General features: G+C 31.9%; 3 protein-coding genes across 3 annotated transcripts; all 3 read right to left on the bottom strand.

Moving 5' to 3' along the window:
* Positions 1 to 983: 983 nt before the first annotated feature.
* Positions 984 to 3,137, bottom strand: LOC137822209 (uncharacterized). Its single transcript, XM_068627107.2, has one exon. The coding sequence runs from the start codon at positions 2,960 to 2,962 to the stop codon at positions 1,052 to 1,054; it is 1,911 nt and encodes a 636-aa protein (XP_068483208.1). The 5' UTR covers positions 2,963 to 3,137; the 3' UTR covers positions 984 to 1,051.
* Positions 3,138 to 3,884: 747 nt separating this feature from the next.
* On the bottom strand, positions 3,885 to 8,762 carry LOC137820316 (DNA glycosylase superfamily protein). Its single transcript, XM_068624343.2, has 2 exons — positions 7,426 to 8,762; positions 3,885 to 4,287 (listed from the first exon to the last, which is right to left on the bottom strand). Exons 1-2 carry the CDS (start codon positions 8,511 to 8,513, stop codon positions 4,263 to 4,265), a joined length of 1,113 nt encoding a protein of 370 aa, XP_068480444.2. The 5' UTR covers positions 8,514 to 8,762; the 3' UTR covers positions 3,885 to 4,262.
* A 5,800-nt stretch (positions 8,763 to 14,562) lies between these two features.
* LOC137821064 (protein RADIALIS-like 3) lies at positions 14,563 to 15,353 on the bottom strand. Its single transcript, XM_068625482.2, has 2 exons — positions 15,015 to 15,353; positions 14,563 to 14,789 (listed from the first exon to the last, which is right to left on the bottom strand). Exons 1-2 carry the CDS (start codon positions 15,281 to 15,283, stop codon positions 14,765 to 14,767), a joined length of 294 nt encoding a protein of 97 aa, XP_068481583.1. The 5' UTR covers positions 15,284 to 15,353; the 3' UTR covers positions 14,563 to 14,764.
* Positions 15,354 to 18,113: the final 2,760 nt, after the last annotated feature.

The raw sequence follows: 18,113 nt of genomic DNA, 5'->3' as shown, positions 1-18,113 counted from the left end.
TAGAATTTTGATTATTACAAATATAATGATGGGAATCTAATTAGTTTATTTGTTATCAATAAAATAATTCTTTATTTCAATACATAATTAAATTAATTTATCTAAAATTCATATAAAAATATATATTAATTATTTCCTTAATATTAAATAGTTTTTTAATAGTTTATATAAAATTATCCAATAAAATTTTCAAAAATATTTAACATTTCGTGAATAGTCTTTAAAATTATTTTTAATTCATTATATAGTATTTTAAACCAACACTTTAAATGTCATATTTTAAAATAAACCTTTATTAATTATTAAGAATAAATTTAATTTTCATTTAATAATAATAATTATTATTATTATTAATCATAAATATATTAAATATTAATATTTAAATAATAATCTTAAATTTAAATTAAATAATAATTACCATTAATTAAAATGACTTTTAATAGCATAATTTAATATTAATAATAGCTTCACATTACAACAAATTTATATAACAGGTTAATATTCACTATATTCTTTCTTTTTTATATTGCAAAAGTTTAACTTTTCTAATTGGAGAAAAGTTTTATCGATACTATGAACAACAGTAAATAACATATATTTGAAACTTTTTATAATAATATAATAATATTTTATTTTATTTTTTAAAAACAATATATTAATTTATTAAAATGTGAAGTATATGTTTTTACTTGAGGAAACATCCCTTCTAATTATCATATTGTTCTTAAAAACATGTTTCTAATTGGTTGTTTGTTTGAACGTGAAAAATAAATAATCATTTTGCATATTTTTTTTTCTTCCATTATCTATCTAAGTGTTATAGGTGTGGAAGAATTTTTTTTTTATAGAAAATGATTTTTAGACCCCACATTGCACTAAATATTAATATTTTTAATTTTTTTAATTTTTTTAATTTTGAAAATTATTTAAACATTTTGCATTTTTTCTATATTTTCATTAAGAACACTTTTTTTATTCTTATATATTGATTTATGGATATACACAGAAATGAAAAGATGGTGGCACAGAATGAACACTGTAATGGTGTAGATCACAGAAGAGAGATTGGCATACATGAAAGTGAACTGTTCACGTTACCCTTCTCTCCCCAAGCTTCGTCTCCTTCCTTCTGTGTTCTCTTAAAATCAGTAACATCTTTTCCAAACCGCATCTCCGCCAGAATCACCATTTCTCCTGCAAGAAGCTTCTCCTTACACCTCCCTCTTTGCAATTTTCCAGAAGTGGTTTTAGGAACACACTCACTCTTAACCAAAACCACCCTTCCAACCTCTACCTTTCCCTCCTTCCAAACACCTTCCTTAATTCCCTCACAGACCCACTTCAACACAACCACATCCACATCTTTTTCGAACCTCTGCATCTCTGCCACAACCACCACCGTTGCTGATACTTTAAACGCTGCAATGCAACCTCCTCTGAGTAACTTGGAGCAACTGTTATAAGCCGCTGTCTCTATGTAATGTGGATGAACCTTTTCACCGTTTTCGAGTTCCATGGCATCCTGACAGCGACCAGTAACAAAAAGGTATCTCTTTTCTCCTTTCACGATGCCTTTGTCCCCAGTTCGAAGAAAGCACTTACTAACCATGTTTCTCAGTCTTCCATGAAACACCTCTCTTGTTAAACTAGGGTGGCCAAGGTACCCAGAAGCATTGCTTGGTGAAGCAACCCAAATTTCTCCTTCGACACCATCCTCGGTCGGCTCCAAGGTTTCTTCGTTTACGACCATAATGTCCACGTCTTCCTGTTCCACGTTTCCGAGCCTTGCAACCGGTAACAGTTTGTTGTGAGTTGGAAAATCTGGGAAGCTGGAAGCATAAGCGCCATCATTGTCACTGTGACAGCTCCTCCAGGCAGTGGACACAAAGGTACAATTCTCTGCTAACCCGTAGGAAGGAGAGATAGAAGAAGGGCTTAACCCGAATGGCGAAAAAGTATGAACGAATTCTTCCACCGAGTCTCTATAGATAGGTTCGTTGATGATTATGAGGTTCTTCAAAGTTGATAGGTTGATGGGTAAATCTCTTTGGTGAATCCCTCCACGCTTGATAACCAGTGGCAATGTGAACGACGGAACGGGAGTGCACGTGGCCTTGAATTCGGACAAGAGTTCAAGCCAGAGTCTGGGGCGTTTGATGAACGCGTTTGGGGAGGTGAGAACACACGTGGCACCGGATACAATGGTGAGCAACAGAAACATGAGGCCACAATCATGATACTGTGGCAGCCACGAAACGATTGTGCTGTTTGGATGAAGATCGTAAGCTTTTCTGGCTGTTCTAACGTTGTGAGCAGCTGAGCCAGCAGTGACAAGCACGGGTTTAGGGATCCCAGTGGCTCCAGAAGTGTACTGAACCAAATAGACTTCATCTGCTTTGCAACCACTGTATGTTAGGGAATCACTGTTGTTTACAGTGACGGTGGCTTTACCGTGTTTGAGTTGGTCAATGGAAATCCAGTGGATAGTTTGCAGCATGTGAGCAAGCTTGGTGTTGTTGTTGTGGGGGGAAGAGAGGTAGTGTCGAATGGTGGATATGTAGTGAGAGTGAGCTATGGCAGCTTTGGGTTTGGTCTGAGAAATGGCTCTTATGAGGTGGTGATAATTTTGTTTGGAGAAAGAAGGGTGAGGAGGGACCATAGGTACGCTCAAGAGACCAGCTCTTTGGCACCCGAAAATGAGCTCGACTAGGTCAAGTCCTGGAGAGCAGAGAAGCAGAACAGTGTCTCCTCTTTGCAAAGGACCATGCAGCTGTGATGAGATGAGATGAACAGTGGCATTGAGTTGATGGTAGGTGAGGAGAGTGGTGGAGTGCAAGTCTTGAGCCCAAATGAAAGCTGGTTTGGAGTGGAAAGCTGGTAACCTTGCCCAAACTGGGAGGTATAAGTCAACAACAGGTTGGTCGGGGAAGGAGGGGTCATAATTCTCGTACTGGTATGGCATTTTAGTTTGTTTGTTGTGTTGCTTGCGAAAACTAGTAGCATGATACTTATAGTTAAGATAATAGTGTTAATCTAGTTACGTACTGAGCCACATCATATGATCCACTCTCTGATATTCCAATGGGATGATTATGAAAACTAGAAGGATAAAGGGATATGCGGTTAGAATATCTCACTGTCCCCTCAATTGAAATAGCAAAATCGTCGCTATGTAATTGTTGAGTCTGTGTATTCGCAATTACATCGCCGTCCAGTTAAAAAAAAAACGTTTCTATATTCGCAGCTGTCTGCTAGTACATGTTCATGTCTACGCCTACGTCTTCTCTCTTTATCTTCCTGAATTATTACAAATTATTAAACGCGGACTCTTTTTCAATGTTTGAATAAAGAAAAAGAAAAAACTCTTAAATTTTGACAACGCTATCCCTACGGTAGCTACTGACAAAACTAGAAAACGTTCTGAAAATTTAATAAAACATTTTTTTTAACAAAAATGTAATTAGAAATATTCAAATTTATAAAATAATTAAAATATAATTAATTCTAAAGGAAAAAATTATAGACAGGAAAAAGTTATCAATATTTTTTACACATTTTTCAACTTTTTTTTCTGTAGGCTTAAATTTATCAAAAAATTACAGATTTTCAGAACTCACTTTTAATTTAACAAGGTTCTCCTCTAATTTAAAGTTGAACATACTAAATAAGTACAAATGATGTAATATTAAAGAAATAACTAGAGAAATGAGTGCAACCCAAAATTATTAATTATCCTATGACGAGAAGTGGAGAACTTTTATTTATGTGCTACAAAGATTAAACTATTACGGAGATGTATTAAATTCAGAAGGTATTAAACGGATAAGAATTAGCCCCCTCTTTTTTTACATTAGACGAAGTATAGTATAGGTAACGCAGAGGGCTGATCCAGGAGCAGCAGGATGGAAATACATTAATTACATGAGATGGTCTAAAAGTCCAAAAAACCACATTACCATGCAGCAAAGGCAATGAACCACCGCCCTCTAATCACTCTAGTCCTACCACATGACGACTTCACAACTTGACAATAGGCCTCCAACAACTACAATTACTCATAAATAAAAACAAAATTAAGGAGTGCCCTTTATTAATCTTGCACTGGCTTTATTGAACACAAGGCAAATCATACACTAATTCTTCCATGCTCCCAATGTCCAAGTCTCAGTACTAAGATCTATCATTAAATACACTTCACGTCCTGTCTTTGCAACTTCACGTGTGAGCGACTGCTGACGAAGCCTCATACAAATTCCGTTCGATCACTGTCCCCAAGCACAGGCCGCCCTATAGCACATTCCACAGAACAGAGACAACATAAATATAGCATTAGACAACATAAAAAATTACAACAGAAACGTGTTAACATTACATCAATACTAAATTAGACAACATACACAATTACACATTTGAAGTTGGAGAGAACAGAACGAAATGAAGCCAAATGAAAGAAGCGTACTGTACCTTGAAATTTTCACCTCTCCTTAACAGTGACTGAATTTTGCATATTGTTATAAACTATACATCAATCAGATTTTAGGGAAATACTTGACAGTTGGCATCAAGAAGCACAAGCAAGTACATTACAACACGACCAAACCACGATATAACAAACGGACAAAACATAGCATCAGTAAGTTTACTCCAAAAATTATTTTAAATAAAATACACGCATTCGTAGGAAATATATCAGAACAACTAATGGAAGAAATAACTTCACGTCGTTTTTTTTGTCTTGAATATGTTATGGCAATGATTCCAACGTCAACTTTAACAAACAAAATAATCTAGTGACTGACTATTATAAGTTGAGATTTAGCTTCAGAAGACGGATCACATAAGAGAAACCACAAAATAGAGACGTGAATAATCCAATATAATTACCAGACTACCAAACTAAACACTAACTATTAACATGCAGGGAAGCAATTTTCCAAAATATGATGAAAAGTGACGAAATTCCAAAAATATAACCACCTTGAAGGTCCAATATGTTATGGCAATGATTCCAACGTCAACTTTAACAAACAAAATAATCTAGTGACTGACTATTATAAGTTGAGATTTAGCTTCAGAAGACGGATCACATAAGAGAAACCACAAAATAGAGACGTGAATAATCCAATATAATTACCAGACTACCAAACTAAACACTAACTATTAACATGCAGGGAAGCAATTTTCCAAAATATGATGAAAAGTGACGAAATTCCAAAAATATAACCACCTTGAAGGTCCAATGATCACATCAGATCAATGAATAAAAATAGAGATCCTTACACTGCAATTACACCAAGCCCATCGACTACTAAAAGGCCACACCGACCTAACAAAGCAAAGTTCTCTGGACGCCCACTAATCACCCAAAGGGGGATTTAGATAATTGACAAATAGTTTTCAATTCAAATCACCATCTAGCAAGTCGCAATGAATAAACAGAACAATAGACCTTGAGCATCTCTCTTATGCCTCAACTCCTCTCAAGTTGTAACCACAAGTTATTTTCACTACCTTATCTATTTTAAAGAAAAAAATCAATTTAATGAAACAAAGGAACCACTCCTGTCTTCATGCAACTTAAAGCCTAACTAAAAAAATAACACATTAAAAAATTTATGTTTGATTGATAAATCAAGATCCTCACATCTCTTCTTCCCGTGCAAACAATGCAATGGTAGTATATAGTTCAGCCTAGAAGCTTCCAAGCATTGACTATATTAAACTGTACATACCCATTGTCTATTATGTTTAATGGGGAGTGTTGACTTATTCCCTTCAAGATGAACAAGGCAAAAATGATCTCCTCTCAACATTTTTTTTGGTGGGAAGAAAGCTTAATTGACACAGCAATTCTTTCAATCCCAGCACCACAAATCATATAATGGCCATTCCAGTTTAGGTAATCAAATTTTACTTAATAGTATCACCACTTGAAGTTTTGGTGGTACTAGTTCAATTTTTAAATGTTATACCATACTTTTCATTATGATTCTTGGTTTCATCGCTTTTCACATCCACATACTACTAATGCAAGAAAATGCCAGCAAGTGTTTCTTCCCCTCATACAACCTATAAATACTATATACAATTTGACAGATGTCAAAATTTTCCCGTAATTCAAAAGCTATGAAAAACTATTTCATTTTTTAACTTCCCCGTCATTATCTAATCACATGATTAAAAGATACATAAAGCTGTGCATACACTGCATAACAAGCGAACCAAAAGGATTGCATAAGTTAATCGCATGCAACATATCTTGTCAACATAGATCACCAAGACACAAAAGGCACTAGTTTTCTTCCTTATTAGACAAAAAAAACTATGTTTCACATGACATCTCAACTATCAGGTATTCTACATCGCAGAAGTATGATCAGCCAAAAGCACCGACACAAAAGAGTAATTAACTTAATTGTCATTTTGGTCCCCCATGTATCACAATTATGTGATTTTACCCACTGGAGTTTTAATTGTACCAAGTGGATCCCTCTGAAATTAAAATTGTTTAGCTTTAGTTCCCTGCGTTCTAATTGTGCAAATTGTGGTTTTAGTCACCCAAATATGTCATAAGTCATCTTACATCAACTAATTCCAATTAGTGAAAGGATTAAAACCACACAATTACCATATCAAGAGGATCCAATTGACACAATTGAAACCTAGGGAAACTGAAGTCTCACATTTACTATACCTACCTGGAAACCCATAACGCAGTTGGAACTCGAGGGAGTAAAATCATACAATTGTGAATATTGGATGACCCAAAGTGCAACTAACCGAAGTTTTTAATTTAAACAATAATGTTCATCAACCATTAAGAGCCAAAGGAAAGATAAAGTGTCTTAAGGTATTGCTTTTGTTTTTCCAACAAGCTAGCAGAAAGAGAAAAAGGAGCAGCAAAAAATATCTCAAGGAGTTATAATGTTCAACGACAGTCAACTTAATGGAAATTAAACAAAGATAAAACACGCTAAAATCAAGAAATGTAACCATGAGGTATGAAGGGTTTTCCTAATATGGGAAAAGAAAGAATACAGCAGCATGTCTTCACAAGATGAAAGTGCATATCTCTAACAGAATAATCACTCCACAAGTGTAATTAAGGAAAGAAAAAGGAAGTCTGACCTAGTAAAATTTAATCACCAAGTGATTGTATAACATTTAATCACCAATATAGATAACCATTGCTCATTAGCAGCAGCATTTATTGAGAAAGTACGCCTTTGATAACACATTTTCATAAACAAAATCATTTAATTTAAAATCAAATATCAAATTAAAAAAGGAAATTAATCATCACAGGTAAAATGCATATTCCACATTTTCATTTAATATGAACGAAATATTTACTGGGGCATCAAATCAACACATAAACCACTAAATCAAGCATATGAAAAAGCTGTGGAGCCAGTAATGTCTTACCCGAGATTAAACATACTATTTATGGGGTCGAGAAGCTGCGGCTGTGGAGGATGTTGCTGCTGCTGTTGCTCATGTTGTTGATGCTGGTGGTGATGCTGCTGCTGCTGCTGCTGCTGCAAGCCGGCACCAGTGGCTACTGCCACAGCACTAGAAGGAGTTCCTTTGGCTTCAACAAATCTCCACATATACCACGAAGCAACAGAGCGATAAGGCCTCCACTTCTCACACAAGTGGTCCATCTGCGACGGCCGAGGCAAGTCCTCGAGGTTATAGAGAAGCTGAACACCTTTCCTCACACCCAAGTCATTGATGGGGAGAACATCGGGTCTATGGAGTGAAAAAATCATGAACATGTGAACAGACCACGAGCCAATTCCATTGACCATGGTTAGCATAGTGAAGAGTGACTTATCGTCCATGTTCACAATGGCCGAATCGGACAGTATCCCATTCTGGTACTTCCTCGCCAAATCGTGAAGGTAACTCGCCTTCCGTCCCGAAACCCCAATCTGGCGAAGCTGTTGGGGAGTCAAAGCGAGAACGGTTTCGGGAACAACGCCGTTTTCGCCACCGCAGAGTGCGATGAAGCGCGTGTAGATGGAGGTGCCTGCTTTATACGCGAGTTGCTGGTACAAGATGCTGCGCGTTAGGGCGAGGAAGGGAGTGTGGAAATTGTCGAAGGTTGGGGGTTGGTGAATGTCGATTAGAGGGGAGAGGAGAGGGTCCGCGTTGCGAAGGAATCGGAGCGCGATCTCCACCTCTCCTTCGCACGAGAGTGAACGCGCCACTAAGCGCGGCAGCACCGACATGCCTCGCGAAGGCGGAACGTGCTTGGTGCTCCGGCCACCGCTCTTGCCCGGTTTAGGTGGTTCGGTTTGGGATTCGGATGTGGAAGGGTCCGGTGAGACCTTCCGGATCTTGCGGGGACGGAGGGGGATTTTCGAGGCAGGGGAGTTTGCGTGAGGAAGGACATTGTTTAGTTCGGAGTCCGCCTGAGCGCCGTCGGGGGCGGCTGCGGAAGAGGAGGGAACTGGGTGGGGTTGAGGTTCGATTAGGGATTGTGCTTGACCTAGCGTGTGTTCGCCCATATGTGTGGAGTTGAATTGGAGATTGAGGAAAGTGAATGAAATTGAATGAGTTTGAAGTTGAACGAATGTAATGTGATGATGATGATGATGATAATGGATGTAACTCACTCTCCGTTAATCGAACTGCTTCTAATCATTTTTTTCTTCATTCTCTCTTCAGTTTCGCTGCCTTTCTTCGTCTTGGTCTTCGTCTTGGATCTTAACTTGGTGTGGGTTTTCTTGTTTCTTTCTCACACGCCATCTCGCAATGCGTGCTGCACGTGAACCTTTATATTCCTGTTGGCCCAAAAGGCAGGCCCAACACACTGAAATCAGTCCACGAGGATCCCTTCTTTTTGTGAGTTTGTGCACACCGCTCTCTTTTTTTTTTCTAAATGCGCCTCAATTTTTTGAAAATTATGTTTTTATGACAAAATTAACCTTGTCTTTTTCATAGTAATTGAATTAATATGATACAATTTAATAAAAGTTACTATACCTACCCCTATCTTATATATCAGTTATTATCATATCATATATATAATTGAGATTATTATCTTGTATACTTGAAAAATAATTACTTTGTTGCAATAGATAATGAGCAACAGAATCACGCATCTTTAATATTTTTATTAATTATTAACAACTATTTATCTATTATTTCGTAACTTAATGAAAAAAACATAACATTTACTCATACGAAATAAAAGCATTCATAATCATTTATAGAACACTGGTAATTTATTCAGCACCTCCAGAGTTTCTTTGCTCCAACAACTTCATAATCATTACTATTGAAATTCCAAAAATACTTTTTTTTTAATTTATATTCTAAATTTTATTTGAAAATCATTTTTAATTATAAAATTTAAAATAAATCATTATAACTTTCGAATTCTAAAATTTACTTCCAAATTATATAATTATATAATTTCGAAGTTTTTTTTATAAAAATAAATTTTAAACTATAAAATTTGAAATTAATTTTTAAATTATATAATCCAAAAATTATTATATATACCAAATTATGTAATCAGAAATTATTATAAATTCTAAATTATATAATTGTAAATTCGAAAATTAACTTTATATTCCAAATTTTTAAAGCATCTTTTATTTACATAATTTTTAAAGCATCATTACTATATTACTTATAATCCAACCATCTCTTATTTTATAAAGCATACATTTAATTCAATAAATTGTTTTATTTGAATGAAGGAAATTATATTATATTGATTATATACAGTATATCACAAAATATAATTTTGTGTTACACACCCTAAATATTTTATGAGTATTTTATATAATTTTTCAAAATAAATGATGTCTAGTATTGCAACTTTATTATACTATAGTTTAGAAAATACTCATCAGAGTGACCATATTAATAAATGTAAAGATACAATCTGGATGTGCACATATTTCTCTTTCATAATATCACAGAGTAGTGTATAAAAATAATTAATTTCTTTATGAACCTAATGGCATATAATTGAGTATTTTTTTTAATTTAAATTTTTGAACTTACATAATTCAAATTAAAAATAGAACGGATTTAACTAAGAAAATAAGGATTTAATTAAGGAAGTAAGTCTTGAAAACTTATCCCTTACTAATTCTTTACAAAATACAAATTTAATTGTTAAATCAAAATATATTTATTTTTATAGATATACATAACAAGTTTCAGATAAACTAATTATTTAATATTTTTTAGTTTTTTAGATAAAGTATTTTTAGTTGATGTTTACTCACTAATAAATTATATTGTGTTAAAATAAATAAACTTAATAAAGTATCCATTAGTTTTAAAAATTTATGAAATTTTGTAATTCTGATTTTTTTATTGAGAATAATATATATATATATATATATTAAATTTAATAGTAAATAAAATAACCTTGACATACTTACTTCTTTTTAAAGGAAATCCCCTTTAATGAATAATTCTTCTAAATAGCCTTTTTAAAATGGCTCAAAATCTACTTAATATCAAATAATAAATAAAACCCAAGTCCAAAATATTCATAATTTAATAAATAAATGATAAATATATTAACACGTTAGCTTCATTAAACCCGAGTTATGAAACAATTTGTTTCCATGTATAATAGTTATATTTTTTAGATATTTTTATTATTTTAATTATCAAGTAACACTAAAAAATTATCAAATAAAAACTAATTTTAAAAAAATTATTATTATATTAATTAAATTATATATTATTTTGAAGTTTAAAAACTTTATCAATAAATTAGTTTTATTATTAATAAAATCTATAAACTAATTTTTAAATTAATATTTAATTAACTATCAAGGTTGCAACTACCAATTAATTTAGATTATGAAATTGGTAACTAAAATCTTAATTTAAAAATTATTTTATAAATTTTATTAATAATAAAAAATATTCTAGATATCAATAATTTTTTTAATTTTTAAAATAATATCTAATTTAACTAACTTTTTTTTTTCTCTTTAATTACTTTATATTTAATGATTTTTTTAAATGTAAATAATATAGTTTATTTTTTAAATGGTGGGTATTGGTTGTTAACTTTGCTTTTTGCTTTTAGTAATGTAAGACTTTTCTGTGTACCATAGTATTATCTCAATTAAAGCCAAATGGTTAAATGATGTGCTAACCCTCATAATTGTCTTGAACTTTTCTTTTAGTAATAGTGTTTCGATAATGATCTTTAAGTATTGTTCACTTTTGTTTCTTATATGAACTCTCATTTTTTATGGATTAAGAAATCAGAGTTAGAGTAGGTTAAGGAGGAAATCTTTTTCTTAACTATTATTGATTTTGAATTCTAAATGTCGTGACACCTTTTTTTTTTTATATGCATTAGAACACCAATCAATCAAAGATAAAAGATTAGAGGGTCTCATTAGTAGCATGTATAGTTTGTGTTATCTATCTTTACCATTTTTTCCCTTAAATTTCTCAATAATTTAGAATAAAAATGTTTATAAAATTTTGATTCTAAACAATATAGAATTTTTTTTTTAATGTACCATAATTATTATTAAAGATTGCTTGCTTTTATAAACACATAAGACCTTCAAGGTCAAAGCATGAAATATCTTATAAACATTATACCTAACTTCGGCTGATCCATAATTCAAGCTTAATTACATTTAAACATTATTGAATGTTTTCAAGTATGTACTATTCATGATGAGCATAAGTTTATTTATACTTTAAAGTTTTAATATATATTAGATTAATCTAATCGTATTTCACTAAAAAAAAATCAGTATTATTTATGGATTTTTACCCACGGATATGAGTCTATGGGTAAATTCAGCATTACCTATGAATATTATCTACGAACAACATTACCTACAGACATTACCCACAGATTCTGAATCTGTTGGTAAATTCAGCATTACCTACGAACTATTACCCACAAATCTTATTACCTATAAACTTTTACTTACGAATCTTTATTACCTACCAACTATTACTCACGAATCTCTATTACCTACGAATTATCTCCCACGGATCTCTATTACCTACCACCTATTATCATAATAATTATATACATAATAATAATATTAATAATATTTAATAATATTTAATAATATTAAAAATATTTAACAATATTAATAATAATAATGATATTAAATATATGAAGAATGTTATTAATTTTTATTTTATTAATTATATTAATATTGATAATTATACTAATCATAATATGACAACAAAATTTGACTGGTGTAATGGTTAAAGCTTCAATGGACATTCTTCGAGGGGTGACTTGGTTTCGAGTCTCACCTGCTGCAATTTAGTTCTAACATTAATTATAATTGTCATATCATATATAGTAATTGGCAAAAATAATCATAAAGTTGAAAACTAAAATTTAATCATAAATAATCACATGTTTGAAAATAGAGTATTCGGGTTTTCTTAGTTTTCTTTATTTTATTCTTTTGTAATTCTTTCGTTTTGTCTCAGCATAAAATACTAAACTCTTTTTGGTTGATTCTTTTGTAATTTCACAATGAATTCTGAGATTTTGTGCAGTTAAATTTTTGTCCTTCAAAATCTTATTGTTTGAAATGTGTGGTCTTTTCTGAATTTAATTGTTATTTAGGGAATTGTTTTTAAACACATGTTGATAAATTTTATCTTTCATTAAACTCTTATTTATTTATTTTAACAATATCTTGGACGCATGATTCAAGAGGTAAAAGATTATGAGTAGACACATGGAGACGAATAAAGTACTAAATAAATTAGTGGACACATGTTTCATTAGTAAAGTTCTATTGTCTTTGGCTAACACATGTTTAATCAATTCAATTTTGTTTAGATGATTGAATGAATATATCTATCAACTAATGAAGAATTCATGCTGGAAAAGTTTGAGAATCATCCTGCATATCTTATATAAATGAAACAATAGCTATTAGCTATGCATGAATTGAATTAGGTCATTTTTCCATTAGTTATAAAGATTTAATAATTTAAAATATTTTATATTTAACTAATTATTGAAGGATTATGATATAAATGATTTTTGAACTTTCATCCAATAATGTGGACATGAATTTACCTAAGGTATTGACTTTTTATAATATTATACTTCTAAAGTTATACCATTAATGATTTCTAGTTAGTTGATTACATTTAAAATGAAAGCGAATACAAATTGTTTAGGAAAATTATAATGTCGTAAATATAGATGAAGCCAATTTTTTTTTTTTTTTTTTTTTTAGAAATCACTATGAAACATGACGTCTAAGTTAGTTGATACTTCATACTCAATCAATCATATGTCATCATGTGAAATATAATATACAAGAAAAAAAAAAAGAACAAACAAACATGGAGGACTAGATCAAACTCATGCAAAGAAATACAAAGAAATCTTCTTAGAACAACCTAAGCGAAATGTTATATGGCATATTTATACCAAACATATTCAAGTAGTGTATTGTTCAATCCTAATGAAACAAACTTATGAACATAATTCCCTCTCTAATATATATGAGAAACTTTAAATTCAATAATTTACAAAAAGATAAACAGTTATTCCATCTATTCTGGATAGACACGGGAAAGATACGTCTCAAAGAAAAAACAGAGCATACCAAGATAAAAATCACTTTTCAGTTTCAAACGTCTCTAACCAGTTGTCTCTTTAACATGTTTAATAATAATAATAGATCTCATAATTTCAATAAAAAAAAGACGGATCCAAAAAAAGACTTGACCATTTAATAACGGCATAATTCACATTATATTAATACAATATTCAATTACTCAACTTAAAATCAATTGCCTAACTCAATTTATAGTGAAACTTAAAATCAATTGCCTAACTCAATTTATGGTGTTTGAAAATGGTTAGATTGTCACTAACAGGTGTATTATTTTTTTGCGTACATATGATCAATATACTAGCGAAAAATAAATAAAAAAATTATGCTTGTGTGATGTAGCTTTAGCTAAATATTATCTTAACTTTGTCGGAATAAATTTTAAAAATATAATATCAAACTCTATATATTAAGCGAATCTTATATATGAATAAGAAATATAACATAGTCTCTGATGAAGTAAATATATGATACTAACATTAGTTAACATAAATGGTTGAGAGTTGAATCTTGATGATATCACTTTGAATATAAAGTAAGTCATAGGTTTTATGTGATAAAAGTTTCCTCAACAATATAAATATATATATATATATGAATAAATGAAATATTAACTATATTAAAAAAAAAGTAGCTTTTATGAAAACTAAATACAAAATTTAGTGTTTATGGATATTTTTTTCAAATTTATTTGAAACTTAAGAAATTATAAACCACCACTTTATTAAGAAGTTTGAGCGCTCCAAAAGTTGCTTTTGTTGATTTAGTTTTATAAGATTTCAATTTAATTCTTTTATTTTTGTTATCAATCATCGTTTTATTTTTTGTTTGTAAGATTTATAGAGACTAAAAATATCATCAAATTATAAGCTTTCAAAATATTATTACAACTTATTAGAGTTCTCATGACGCGGACTAAATCATGGAGAGAGAAAGGAATAACATAACAAAATTTGACATCCAATGAGTTTATATGTTTTACTATTGACCGGTTGGCCCCTCTTTGGGACAGTTTCATCTTTACATTTATAGAAACAGAAACACAAAGCACTGATGCTTCGCATATATATGGAATGAAATAAAAAGCAAATAAAATACTTTATAGTACTAAATTACTAATCCCACCATCCACCATATTATTGCTAAATCAACCTTCACTGCAGACTCATGCCCTTCATCCTGCATTATCATAAACACAATCACACTCAAAGCAACAAACAACAATCAAATATCACAGTAATCTTCATACTTATAATTCTCTATCATTGCATACATCTAGTCATGTATGAACAAACTAGTTTTTGTGTATGTGTATGTATGTATACAAGCTTGACACAATACTGCATTGGACCAGTATGTGAGAATTGAATACAGAAACTAAACAATGGTTGATTAAATAATAACCTGTTTTCTGCATCCATGTAACTGTAACCTCTGATGCTGCCTGCCATAGTTGCAACAGTTCGGTAATTGGGAAGGGGCACATGGCCTTCCTCAATCTGCTTCACATCTTCCACGAGCTTCTCATAATGCCTTTTGACATCTTCCACAGTTTTTCCTCCTACGGCCCTGGCAAGGTTGTGCCACCTATCTGGGGTGTCCTTGTCGAAGATGGCAAGGGCATTCTCAAATCTTTTGTTCTGCTTCGGTGTCCAACCCTGGCTTGAGGCCATTGATGGTGTACTACCGAGTAACACTTATGAGAAGCAAGTGTTGTTACAATAGAGTTTTGTGATGATTTTTGAAGGGAACTAGCGTTGGTGCCCTTTATATACTAGTGGGGGTATAGAAAGTGCGTGACTTGATGCTCATGCCAGCCGTTGCTTTCCGAACAAAACAGTGGGACACATTCTGAAATTCCTAGATACGGACGTGGTTTTCTTTAACTTTTCATTTTGAATGTCTTTTTTAAAAGCGTAATTAACCTCTGTGAAATATAAGCAAATATCTAACGCAGATTTTGCCTTAATCGAGGAAGGTGTTGTCTCCTGTGATTTTCACTCGTTCTTGTGAATTCCTTGTCACATCACATCACATGCATGCCTCACAGTTACTGAATTTTAGTGGCATTATTTGGACAGAATTTAACATATGACACCGTTTTGATTTATTGATGTGATCCTCGTGGATTTTCATGTTCACGCTATCAGTTCCCACACCCCACCCCTGTCTTGGCATGAATATAATGCCTTAAACTACGGATCTAAACTGAACTAGACTATTAGTTGAGATAGACGCAAACTGGCACCACCACATTTGGTAACACATTCTGTTAGACCACATCGACTAATAAGGAAAAAAAGTACACCTCTTAATACAATTATGCAAAGAAAAATTATCTCTACCACGTTTGCAACGCTTACTTGTTATAACATTTTGCGTTTTTTTCTATTTCTTTTACACAATAAGGACGTGATTTGTTGGTTGTAGAACGTTTATGCTCCCTACCCCACGAAAGAATAATGTCTGTAGATGATAAAAGGAGCTTCTTCAACCCAAAACCATGACAGCCAAGATTCGACTGTTACTTGATCTTGATCTTTGTAGTTTGGATATAAAGTTACAACATTTACTATATCCATTATGGAGTAGGATCCTGGTTTCTAAGTGTGGTGATTGAAAAGAAACAAAAAAGCCTTCAATACGGTGGAAAGATCTTTGGAAGAGACAGCCTTAATAAGTGGTTTGAGGTGGATAGGAAAACTAGAAAAGTTCAAACACTATATTTTGGTTGGATAGGTAATTTGGGGGGAAAACTTTAGTAAAAGGAGTTCAAAAGATTGTATCTTTTCTCTGAACAAAAACAACACCAAGAGGAGGGTATACTGTTAGATCAACTTATATAGTGTTATTCATCCAAAAACTTAGCCAAATCAGGTAGATAGTAGCTTTAGAAGTATGTGGAAGGAGAAGATTCTCCGAAGGTAACATTTTTTGCTTGAAGATTATAAGTACAGATTGCTAAACGAGTGAGAACCTGAAGAGGAGAAGGTATTGTTCAAGGAAATGAAGCTATGTGTAATGATGAGAAAGAGTGAATCCAATATTTCCTCTTGCAGAAAAGCAGCATTTGTTTAGGATCATTAATGCTGCTATAGTTGAGCAAAGATTAAAACTGCACTATCTATAAACCATAACATCATAATTGCCAACATAATATGGTGAGTTGTAAATAATTTAGTTCACAATCACATGGAGGGCTAGAAATCACATGGAGGAATTTTGACTGTGATGAAAAATGTTGCTGGTGGTATTAATCTGTGTTTCCAGCCTTGTTATACAATGGACTTTTCATCCAGGGGATTGTGTCCTCACCATGTGAATGGTGTTATTAGAAGATCAGAATAGAGAACCAAATAATGTTAGGAACTTACTGATGAACTTTTTACTCCCAGAATTCATTTTATTATAATTTTATATTTATGATTAAATTTATATTTATAATTAAATATAACTTAATTCAATATATTATTTTTATGCAAGGTGGATGTAAAAAGAATACATTAGTGTCACACCATCTTTTCCCATAACTTTAAGAAGATTCTTAAAAGGATTATGATAGTTTCACATCCATCACATTTTATTCTATGGAGCATGGTTCATTTACACTATTTCTCTCTTTTTTACACTCATCATAGAACTATATAAATTATTATTTTGTTAAGTGTTGGAGATCCCACATCGACTAGAGATGAGAGCCTTTCATAGTATATAAGTGGGTGCAAACCTCAACCCTATGAGCCGGTTTTATGGGATTGAGTTAGGCTTAAAGTCCACTTCGTAATATGGTATCAGAGCCATTTCGAACCTATCCTAGCGAGTATTTGTTGGGCCTATCGTGCCGCTATCGGACCACCCATAATATATAGTCTCACGCACGAGCTTCTATCTATCACTCTCGGCGTGAGGGGGAAAGTCCACTTCTTAATATTAAGAAATAGAGTTGTAAATGATGCTGAATGATAGGCTGAGGTAATATCACAAAGAGCAAAAGTGGAGTGAAGGATAGATGATTTTTTAACAAAAAGATTTCACACATTAATTATTAAAATGAATAAAATTTTAAAAAATTATAAAATTAGGAAGTTGGGTTAAAGTGTCACAATGTTATTATGAATAAGTGGTGTGAAAAATGAATGTAACATGACTTTAATGACTTTAACGTATAATCAAAATTCAATTATAATCATAATATCTTGACATGACTATAACGTATCATCACAACAATACTTGTATGCAATTCTCAGTCTCAAGGTTGTCAAAAACATCATTTCGTATATCGATTTGGAGTTAAAGATTTAGGGAACATGCCTGTGTCTGCAAAGGATTATATTATATTTTGGTAACTTAGATGAAGCATAAGAGAAAAAAAAAAGGGTGAGAACTGTATTTGATTTTTTTTTAATGAAACATTAACAACTCTTAATATTATTATTTTAATATTTTTCATATCATTTAATTACAAATTTACTCTTTATTATATATATTTATATCTAAACCCAT

The sequence above is a fragment of the Phaseolus vulgaris genome, chromosome 9 (genome assembly GCF_051622355.1).
Source record: "Phaseolus vulgaris cultivar YP4 chromosome 9, ASM5162235v1, whole genome shotgun sequence".
Lineage (NCBI taxonomy): Eukaryota > Viridiplantae > Streptophyta > Magnoliopsida > Fabales > Fabaceae > Phaseolus > Phaseolus vulgaris.
Note: the sequence above shows the minus strand (reverse complement) of the source record. Positions and strands in the feature narration are given on the sequence as shown.